General features: G+C 36.8%; 1 protein-coding gene across 1 annotated transcript in view; it reads right to left on the bottom strand.

Annotated features, from left to right (window-relative positions):
• The window catches only part of PPM1D (protein phosphatase, Mg2+/Mn2+ dependent 1D), a 50,546-nt gene that overhangs the window by 22,912 nt on the left and 16,067 nt on the right, over positions 1-11,567 (bottom strand). The window contains exons 2-3 of the mRNA XM_058705917.1: positions 8,983-9,211; positions 1,022-1,146 (exon numbers count right to left, since the gene is read on the bottom strand). Coding sequence (XP_058561900.1) covers positions 1,022-1,146; positions 8,983-9,211 — 354 coding nt within the window. The remainder of the gene's footprint in view (positions 1-1,021; positions 1,147-8,982; positions 9,212-11,567) is intronic.

Raw genomic sequence — 11,567 nt, forward strand, 5'->3', positions numbered from 1 at the left:
TCAGATGGTGTTACTCTTTACCTTAGTATCATTCAATGTTTCCCAGTACACTCAGACTAGAATGCAAATATCTGCCATGATATGGCCCATGTCTGCCTCATTAACTCCAGTCTCTTGATAATTCCTAGAACATGTCAAGTTCTTTCCCAATTCAGGATCCAGGCCTGAAATATTCTTTAACAGACTCTTCACAAGAATAGCTCCTTCTCAGCCATCAAATCTCAGCTAAAATAACACCTCCTAAAAGGAGCATTTCTATTACACTATATAAAAGTTTTTCCATTCTAAATTATTTTTTATTACAGAACCCCACTTCTTTTCCTCACAGTATTTCCTAATCCATACTTATTTCATTTACAAGCTTATTTCTTTATTGCCTATCTCCTCAACTACATAGTCTTGTTCCGTGAAAACAAACAGAATATATCTACCAGTAAAATCTCTCCAAAGCCTAATTCAGTGCCTGGCACTAAGTCAGTACTCAAGTTTCTGTTAGAGGAAAGAAGGAAAAAATCAGTGTTTCCTAAAAGAAATTTGCTGTACAAGAAAATCTAACTGGCACATCCCAGGTAAGATATTTCTGTAGCTATAATCCTCTAGCCTTTCTTCCAAAACCAGGTAGACTAGAAAAGAAGTATTTTTATTTTGTAATGAACAATTATTTTGCTAGCTAAAAAGAAAAGAACCTTAAAGGCTCTTAAGAGAAATATGAAAGGCTGAAGGAAGCACATTTAAAAACAGTTTTAAGGGTAACACCAAGCCCAGACATACATATACTTCCCTAAGTATAGGTAGGAATCAGCAAAACATTAAACGTGACTCCTAATTAAGAAGCAATTGGCACTGAAATCCGTATTTTAACCTTCCCCTGGATTGACTGTTAAAGCATTTACTATTAAAACAGCATATTTCTACCCCCATTATCTGTTAAATGAAGGTTTAGTTCTTAGTTTCCTCTTTTATGTTACCACCGTTCACTGTAGAAAATGTAATAGGATTTCACTAAGTAAGTCCTACTTACCAAGCGCTCTTGCTACTGCCAGAAAAGGAATCTGGTCAATAACTGTACTCCTTCTAACAGGTCCATTGTGAGTGAGCCGAGGTCGTTTCCAAACTACACGATTCACCCCAGACTTGTTCATCACACTGAAAAAAGAGTTCATAAAAATACTCTAAATGAATAAAATATAACAAAGTAGATCAATGTGTCAAATACCTAATATAATCAATTATCACGAAATAATGACTTATCTATTTCAGACACAAAGATGCATAAGCCAAGATTCCTGTTCAAAGAGCAAAGACAAAATAGGGTAGATTAACATGGGGAATTTGGAGATTACTAAGGTAGGTTAGACAGAACAGAGTGGAAGTAATGAGAAGAAAAATGAGTAGATAACTTGTCAGAGAAAAAAGCAAGGTAATGTGATAACTAAGAAAACTGAGGAGAGGAAGAGGCTATAAATAAACAGTGATAAAAAAATTAAAAGGGGAAGGTTATGTAGTTTTTGAAACTTGTACTGAAAACGGTACAAATTCAGTTTTAATATTCTTAATTTGAGGCATAGGATATACCTAAATAGAAACAACTATGTATTACAGAAATATTTCTGTAATTAGGAGTATGAGAGTAGACTTTGCAAGCAGATCAGCTGTAGAGATATAGATGTGGGAGTTACAGAATAAGGAAACTCTTAAAAAGGAATGTGGCATAGGAGCAACAGAAATCTGTAATTAGTATATGGAGAAGTTAGTACATGTTAGGGTACCTAAAACATGAAAATACAGTCAATCTTTGAGCAAAAAAAGTAATAACACAATAGAGATGGTCTCCCTGCAGTTACCTGGCATGACTGAAATGGTAAACTGACTCTTAATTTAATCATAACCTGCCTGGATTAGAAAAAATCTACACAAGAAAAATGTTCCTCTGGAAGGCTAGAAAAGTTGGGGAGAAAAACACAAAGAGAATTTTCAAGAAACTATATTAGCCTAATTTATATTAAGTCCACCTGACAGATACATGCAGAAGACAGAGGGTGATTCCCAAGACTCTGAGACAGATGACACTAAGATAATATAGTTAAGTCTTCTCACTTAGAACTCCCGTGCATCCAGACACCCTTTGATTATAATCTGAAATTTCATTTCATCAACAGCAGGCCAACTGACAATAACATGAGGTTTTCTTGTCAGTTATTTTTCTCATGATTAATGAGTACTAAGACATCTTGATGAATACATGAGTCCCTTATCAGTTGATTATGTTGACCTTGAGTAGCATGACTCTATCCTCCTAAACTTGATGAACACCAAAATAAAACTGGCTTTAAGATTTAGAAAGCTGTGGGGTGCCTGGGTGGCTCAGTCGGTTAAGCATCCAGCTTCGGCTCAGGTCTTGACCTCACGGTTTATGGGTTCGAGCCCTGCGTCGGGCTCTGAGCTAACAGCTCAGAGCCTGGAGCCTGCTTCTGATTCTGTGTCTTCCTCTCTCTCTGCCCCTCCCCTGCTCATGTTCTGTCTCTGTCTCTCAAAAAAAAAAAAAAAAAAAAAAAAAGATTTAGAAAGCTGAAGACAGGACAACTAATGGCAACCACCCTCAAAGGAATGTCACTATAAAATGCCATATACCTCAGCAGCTGCCAGCTAGTTAAGCCCCAACTACGGCTTTTCTATCTCTACTCTAACTTCAAAAGAATGAAGATACTAGAGAAAAAAAAGATAACAAATGGAATAAAAGTCCTAAGAGAAGAAAAATAAAGGCATAAGCCATACAAATGAGAAAAGGCCACTCTTCCTCTGAGCCAAGAAAAACATGAATATGGCAGAACAGCCTCAACCTTTCTGAGGTAGAAAACAAACTTATCTGATAAGGGCATGCCAGGGGACTTGAGCAGCTGTCTCACGAAACTTTCTGTAACGATGGAAATGTTCACTCTGCTGCTCTCCATGGCTACTGAGCACGGTAACTGTGGCTAGTGCTAAATGAGGAACTGAATTTTTAATTTTATTTGATTTTAATTCTATTTAAATTTAAACAGCTATATGTGGCTAGTGGAAACTATATATAGGATAGCACAAAGGAGGAATGAAGCAAGTACAGAATGATCACAAAACGCTGTCAATGATAACACAGAAGAGAAAATTAAGAGAGTTGTTTATTTACTATCCCTTTGAGAACCCATTTAGTTTAATTCACAGTCCTCAAAGCAACATTATTCTAGGTCATAGTCTCAAGAGTGAGACTATCAAAGGTGGCCATTTTGTTATTCTATGCTTTCTTCAATGCTGATCCTCAAAAAACAAACAGGAGAGTAAAGATTAAATCTACCATTCACAAGAAGAAACACCATCATTCTGTCTTCATACTACCTAAGTCCTATTCTTTCCTAAACCTGCTCCCTAAAATGTAAGTTTTAATACATACTTAGGTAATTACAGTAGCTACCCAAATTGTTTCCATTATAAATCTAAGTAGGAGCTCTCTTGACACTTAATAGTCAAAGATATTATGGTCTCTGTGTTTCTGAGGAACAAAAAACAAAACAAAAAACAAAAGCAGACTGCTTTTATTGTACTCCCTGCTGTTGTCCTGTATGATTAAAAGGCATACACAAAAGGAACAGCCTGATATGCAGAGAGCTGACTTAGCAGCAACAGAAGGCTGGAAAAACATAGCACTGGCCAGTTGCCTAGGGTGAGACAGAGGGAAAGGAGGAAATAACTTCTAATAAAACAGCTCAATTTGTGCAAAAAGACACCTGCTCCCAAATGGCAAAGAGCATCTGTCCAACTATCCAGATGGTATTTTAAGTGATAAGACAAAAAACAAACTCTAAAAAAAGTTATTAAAAAAAAAAATCAAAGAAAATCTAATTTAACAATTCATATAAAAAATAAAGAATCATCAAGAAAATATTTTTAAAAGATTAATGAAAAGGGATCAGGCCTACCAATATTAAAAATTGCAACAAAGCCTCTATTTAAAAAAAGCATGCTATTGGTACACATATAATATTAAAAAAGCTCAGAAAAAGACCCAAGGATATACAGGAATTCAGTTTATAATTGCAAAGCCCACTTTGCATGACTACCAGTAGTGGTCTCAGATACAGACTGACTTTCAAACTCATAGGATCACATAAATGACAGCATGAAACCAGGCTCATTTAACTTTGTAGGATACAGAACAGGAAGCACAGTATGCCAGCATGGCAGCTTCAGTCATGTTGTCTCCAGAAATGATCCTTAACAGAAATCCAAGAGCCATTTTCTAGCCCCCATAAATGAGCTTCATATGCCACAGGAATCAGTGTCTTTTAATAGCCCATCCCTGCACAAGTCAAACTGCATGATATAGGGCTGCTAATAAGGTCTGTGCTTTCCAACAGAAATTTATAGTACACTCAAAATCTTCTCTAAACAGATATAGTTCCAATTCAAGGATCAGTATACCATAAGCAATGTTACCTTATAACAGAGCTAACACTCTGTTATTTATCTTAACCAGAGAAACAGTGCTAGAAGAGAGTAAACTCAAGGTCATCTTCCCATTAAAGAGGGGTTTTATGCCTGGTAAAGACTTCTAATCAGTAAGAAAAAGATATATAATTGTTCAAGTAGCTACTAATGGCCATAAAGAAAAAAAATTACTTGTACCCCACTACACATCTCAGATTTTAAAATTCCAGGGAGACTGAAGGTCTCTCCATACAAGTACTAGAAAAGTGATTCCCAGATCTTTTCAGGGGGTCTGCCAGGTCAAAATTATTTTCGTAAGACCATGTGTATACAGTGGAATTTTTGAAAGGCTACATGTCTTGATATGATATATGACAAAACGTGTCAATATTTGGATATGTGTAACTCAATAAACCAGTATTTTACAAATGACCAATGCCTATGTTACAAAATCACACATGGGCACTATATACTATACCATTCCAACTATACGATCTTCTAGAAAAAGCAAAACCATGGAGACAATAAAGAAACCAGTGGTTGCCAGTAACAAAGGAGGTAGGGAGGATAAATTGGCAAAGCACACAGAATCTTTAGACAGTGAAACTATTCTTATGATACTGTAATGGTAGATACGTGTTACTGTATGTCTGTCAAAACTCTAGAACATCCTGGGGCGCCTGGGTGGCGCAGTCGGTTAAGCGTCCGACTTCAGCCAGGTCACGATCTCGCGGTCCGTGAGTTTGAGCCCCGCGTCAGGCTCTGGGCTGATGGCTCGGAGCCTGGAGCCTGTTTCCGATTCTGTGTCTCCCTCTCTCTCTGCCCCTCCCCCATTCATGCTCTGTCTCTCTCTGTCCCAAAAATAAATAAAAAACGTTGAAAAAAAAATAAAATAAAAAAAAAACTCTAGAACATCCCTAAGGTAAACTGCAGACTTGGGGTAATAATGATATGTCAATGTAGGGTTATCAATTGTAACAAATACACCACTCTGGTGTAGGAGTGAAGTTTGTGTGTATAGGAGGAGGCAGGGAGTCTACAGGCATTCTCAGTACCTTCCACTCCATTTGGCCATGAACCTAAAACTGTTCTAAAACATAAAGTCTATTAATAAAAAAAAAAAATCCTATGTGGATTAAAAAAAAAAGCCATTTAAGCAATAGCTCTCAATTGATATACCTATGGATCTTAATGTGAGTGTATAAAAAGGTCATTAATATATACTATTATTAACCTTTAAGAAACTACCTCTTTTTGAGTTCTGGAATAACATCAAAGATGAATATCTCCAATACATGGAAAAGTTTTTAAAATATTCCTCCTTGGGGCACCTGGGTGCGCTCAGTCAATTATAGTCACAATCTTGCAGTCTGTGGGTTTGAGCCTCGCATTGGGCTCTGTACTGACAGCTCAGAGCCTGGAGCCTGCTTCCATTTCACCCTCTCTCTCTCTCTGCCCCTCCCCGCTCACATGCTGCTCTCTCTCAAAAATAAACATTAAAAAAAATAAATACATAAATGAATGAATGAAACAAAATACTCCTCCTTTTTCCAATTATGTATCTATGAAAGACCACATTTTACATCTGATACTGCAACTAAAACATCTTACAACAGATTGAAGGCAGAAGCAGATATGAGAATCTAGCTACCACTATTAAGCCAGACATTAAAGAGACTTTCAAAAGTGTAAAACAATGCCAATCCTCTCACTAAATACACGTGTTGAGAAATAGCTATTTTTCATAAAGATGTTATTTATATTAACACAATGGGTTTAGTATTATTTTTTAATGAATTAAGAAATATTTGAAAATGTCTCCATTTTTAGTTTCTAATACGGTAAAATCATTATATATAATCCATATAAACAAAAAGCTCTTTGAGGTCCACAATTTTTTTTTTTTAATTTTTTTTCAACGTTTTTTATTTATTTTTGGGACAGAGAGAGACAGAGCATGAATGGGGGAGGGGCAGAGAGAGAGGGGGACACAGAATCGGAAACAGGCTCCAGGCTCCGAGCCATCAGCCCAGAGCCTGACGTGGGGCTCGAACTCACGGACCGCGAGATCGTGACCTGGCTGAAGTCGGACGCTTAACCGACTGCGCCACCCAGGCGCTCCGAGGTCCACAATTTTTAAGAGTATAAAGGGTTCCTGGGGCGCCTGGGTGGCTCAGTAAGTTAAATGTCAACTCTTGATTTTGGCTCAGGTAATGATCTCATGGTTTCTGGGAAGCATGTTGTGTTCTGTGCTGACAGTGCAGAGCCTGTTTGGGATTCTCTCTCTCTGCCCCTCTTCCAATCACATGCGCCCTCTCTCGATCCCTCTCAAAATAAATAAGTAACCATTTTAAATTAATTAATTAATGATTTAAAAATTTAAAAATACTCCTCTTTGGCCCAGCAATTCCATCTAGGAACTAATCCTACAAATATATTTGTATGCACAAAAAGATGCGTGCACAAGATTTTTCATTTTACAGTAGTGTTTGTAATATCAACAACAACAACAAAATAGAAACAAATACTCTTCAACAGGAGACTAATTAAATAAATGATGGTACATCCATACATGGTACAGCTTCATATTGGATTGTGCATGAATAGCTATCAAAGAATACACAGTAATACTGGTTTCTTGAGAGGGAGAGGAACTGGGTGGCCTGTGGGACAGCAGTAGTTGAGAGACCTTCTAAAGTACATCATTTTATGCTACCTAAATTTTAACCAAATGAATGCTCCCATTAAAAATTATACATATTTAGATATATGTAAATCATCATACAGAAAATTATTAACATTTGGTGTATTCCTATACTACTCCTATTTCTCTGCATAGTTGAGATCACACTACAAATATAACTTATATCCTGCTTATTTTGTGGCTAGTAAGCATTATCCTTTATTACTAAAAATTCTTCATACATATGAGAGTTCATTACACTACTCTCTCTACCTTTACCTATGTTTGAAAATTTTCTTAACACCGTGATTTTTAAAAATTTACTATAAACATTATTTTTAATAGCTATATCATATTCAATGTTATAAATATGTATGATAATTTACTTAACAATTCTTCAATTGTTGGGCCTTCAAGTTATTTCCAGGCTTCAACAGCCATTAAACATCACTGCAATCAATAACTCTCTTTAGATATTCTGGTCCACATTTCAGATTTCTTTACAATACATTCCCAAAATTACAGAATCTATAAACATTTTTAAGTTAGTGATGTGTATTATATTCTATACAGGTCATACCAATTTATAATCCTACCAACAGGATTCCCATTTCACACTATAAAATATTGAGAAGTATTTTTTTTTGTTTTTAACTTTGGTAACCCAATAGCAAGAAATAGTTTCACTTCAGCAATTTTTTCAAATATTTACTCGCTTTTGCATTTTCGTTGCTATTGTTCAAAAGTCCTCTCCTTCATTCACCCATCTGGGTGTGGCAGTGTTTTAGCGTTTTTCTTACTGATTTTTGAACCCCTTATAGTTTAAAGATATTAATTCTTTTCCCAGTTTATTAATACTCTGGAAAAAACTATTTTGATCTAATAGAAGGAAGAAAAAGGAGGCAAGAAATAATATCATGGTAAGACTTTAGTTAGAACAAGTATTTAGAAAATACTGGATTCTATTTAACTTGCCTCATACCCTCAATTTTTAAAAATTAGTATTGGAATAATTTTTAAATGTTCTCATGTTATTCATTCCTCTGGTTTTTAGAATAATCTTGCATTTTAGTGTGCATTATAAAATATGCTAAAGCCACTTTCAGTTCATAGTTTACAAGCTACACAATGAAACAATAACTTGAAACAGACAAAATAAAATAATCAGAAGAAAGGTTTGCAGCAGCACATCTGACTTAAAAATCAAAGAGCTAGGGGCGCCTGGGTGGCTCAGTCGGTTAAGTGTCCGGCTTCGGCTCAGGTCATGATCTCACAGTCCGTGAGTTCGAGCCCCGCGTCAGGCTCTGTGCTGACAGCGCAGAGCCTGGAGCCTGCTTCAGATTCTGTGTCTCCCTCTCTCTCTGCCCCTCCCCTGCTCATGCTCTGCCTCTCTCTGTCTCAAAAATAAATAAAAACATTAAAAAACATTTTTTTAAATAAAAAAATAAAACAAAGAGCTGAAGGTTAACTGTAACAAAATTCTATTCTCAAAGCCAGATTCAAACTGTTCTACTCCAGAATCCTAAGGGCTGTTCTGTTCAGATTCTGAAAGTCATGCTGATCAGTATTTATGTAAAAGGTGATCAGTAAATCCTTGTATGTGTTACTTGACTCCCATTAAAATAGTATTTCCCTCTGGAGCCATTATTAGAAAAAAAAAAAGTCAATTCAAAACAATGAGGTAAGTATGAACACAGATGGGTACTTTATTAGGCAAACTAAAAACATGTAATACTGAGAAAATAACTTCAAAAGTGAGTAAAGGTCAATCTGGTTAGTAAAGCAGAAAAGGACTAAATAGAACCAAGAGAGGAAAGACAAAACAGCACAATGATTACCTCCCACCAAGTCCTTCGATTCGTTCTCTTTCCTTGGGAAGTTCTGGCTTATGGTCCTGTGTCACCTCCACAGCTCTGACAAAATCATCCTTCGGGTCATCCTGAATTCCAAGAACCACCCCTGAGTCACCCACGTGAGCTACATACATCTTCATGCCCCGTATGATGACCACACTGGCAGTTGTCCCTGATGTGCTGGGAAGACCTGTCATAGTCTTTGGCCATTCTGCTGTAATAAGAAATAAAATATTTTACTCTTCCAGATATAAACATTAGTATTGTATCAGAATAAAAATGGCAACATGTGCTGAATCAGACTTGATTTAGAAAAAAAAAAAGACTTGAATTAGCATAGAATAAAATTTAAGAATATTTTTAAAGCTATTCAAAAAACTTGTGTTAATTCCTTCATCAATATATTAATGAATTTTATAAATAATATAATTATATTACAACCATCAAACCAACACTAGGAAAAAAATATTACAGGATAGGGGCAGCTGGGTGGCTCAGTTGATTGAGAGTCTGACTCTGGCTCCAGTCATGATCTCCCTATTCGTGAGTTCAAGCACCATATTGGGCTTGCTGCTGTCAGCCTGTCAACACAGGGCCCACTTTGGATCCTCTGTCTCCCCTCTCCCAACCCCACCCCGCTTGCACTCTCTCAAAAATAAATAAATATTTTTTTAAAAATATATTATAGGATAAAGTAACTAGTTCCAAATGTCTTAGTCCTAACTACATTTAGCAGCAAGGACGTCCTCAGAGTTTTGATACCTCTATAGCCAGTAGCTTAGCATCTATTTATTAATTTCTCTTTGAAAAGATTTCCATAAAAAAGCTACTTGAGTTGTTTTTGAAGTAGCTGTTTTGAATATTCGTAATCTAACAAATAACATTTTTATTGAGCACTTATTGTATACCAGGTTCTGTGCTAAGAGCTTTACATGTATAATCTAAAATAACCACTTGCAAAAACAAAAACAAAAAAACAACAAAATAACACTTGCATGGGGCGCCTGGGTGGCTCAGTATGCTAAGCATCCAACTTCAGCTCAGGTCATGATCTCATGGTTTGTGGGTTAGAGCCCCATGCTGACAGCTCAGAGCCTGGAGCCTGCCTCAGATTCTGTGTCTCCTTCTCTCTACCCCTCCCCCGCTCACACTCTGTCTGTCTCTCTCAAAAATAAACATTAAAAAAATTTTTTTTAATTAAAATAATACTTGCAGCAAACCTCCAAGACAGGTAAAATTATTCCCATTATTTTTATTTTGCAAATAGGGAAATCAATAGGTTGAAATAGTTCAGAAAGTTGCTCAATATCAAGTGGCAGAGACCCAATATATTTAACTCCAAAATCTTAAATGTCTAGTTCATTGTTATTGAAAAACTCTAAATATTCTGGGGGCACCTGGGTGGCTCAGTCAATTAAGGGTCTGACTCTTGATTTCAGCTCAGGTCATGCATGATCTCAGGGTTCGTGAGCTTGAAGCTCAAAGCCTGCCTGGGATTCGCTCTCTGCCCCTCCCCCACTTGTGGGCGCGCTCTGGCTCTCTCAAATAAACTTTTAAAAAACTTGAAATATTCTGTAATATTAAATAAACTATAATTTATGGTTCAAGATAGCCAACTGAATCCAAACACTGACACATTCTCCTCACCAAAATCCCATTGAAAGGACAGAATATAAGTATTAGAAAAAGTCCATAGCAGTCATGAACACAGAGAAGGGGCATAAGCAAATCTGAGGAATCCCCAGAATTTTAAAGAAATGGAATTACATTAAAGGAAAAATCAGAATGCAAAACTTGTAATCCAATATAAGCAAAAACCACAGTCAGTAAAGAAAGCAATACATCAGTTTTCCCTGTTAAAAGAGTCCCAGAAAAGCTCAAACTCAGACAGTGACAGCAGCTGTGTCAGGAATAGATAGCAGAAGTTTGGCACATATAGTTAAAACTTCAGGAGCTAGGTCAGTGCCTAAACTTCTGCACAATAAAAGGTGAAACATTTTAGTTCTTAAGCTGCCAGTAATTATAATACCTTTCTTTTAAGGGAAGTGATGCATCTGTTGATAGAGACAACAGGGGCTCAAAGGGGATGAGGGATAAGAAATAGGGTCTAAAAAACTGGATGGGGTGCTACACACCTTTCATAGCCACAAGGTTTCTCTAGTGTATTCAGGTTAACTAGAGTTCTTTTCTTTAAAAAAAAAAAAAAAACAAAAAAACAAAAAAACACTTATTTACTTTTGAGAGACAGAGCATGAGCAGGGGAGGAATGGAGAGAGAGGGAGACACCGAATCCAGGCTCCAGGCTCTGAGCTGTCAGCAAAGAGCCCGATGTGGGGCTTGAACTCATGGACCGTGAGATCATGACCTGAGCTGAAATCAAGTTGGATGCTTATGCACTGAGCCACTCAGGCGCCCCTACCTAGAGTTCTTTTCTTTACAATATTACATACGCTAAAAAGATATTTCTTGAATCCTACAGTGCATCTCCTCACCTCATCCAGCAGATGGAATCCACCCCACAGAATGTCCTGTCACTCACAGCAGAGGGCTGCTTGCAACATATGAAATAA

This window comes from Neofelis nebulosa, chromosome 16 (genome assembly GCF_028018385.1).
Source record: "Neofelis nebulosa isolate mNeoNeb1 chromosome 16, mNeoNeb1.pri, whole genome shotgun sequence".
Lineage (NCBI taxonomy): Eukaryota > Metazoa > Chordata > Mammalia > Carnivora > Felidae > Neofelis > Neofelis nebulosa.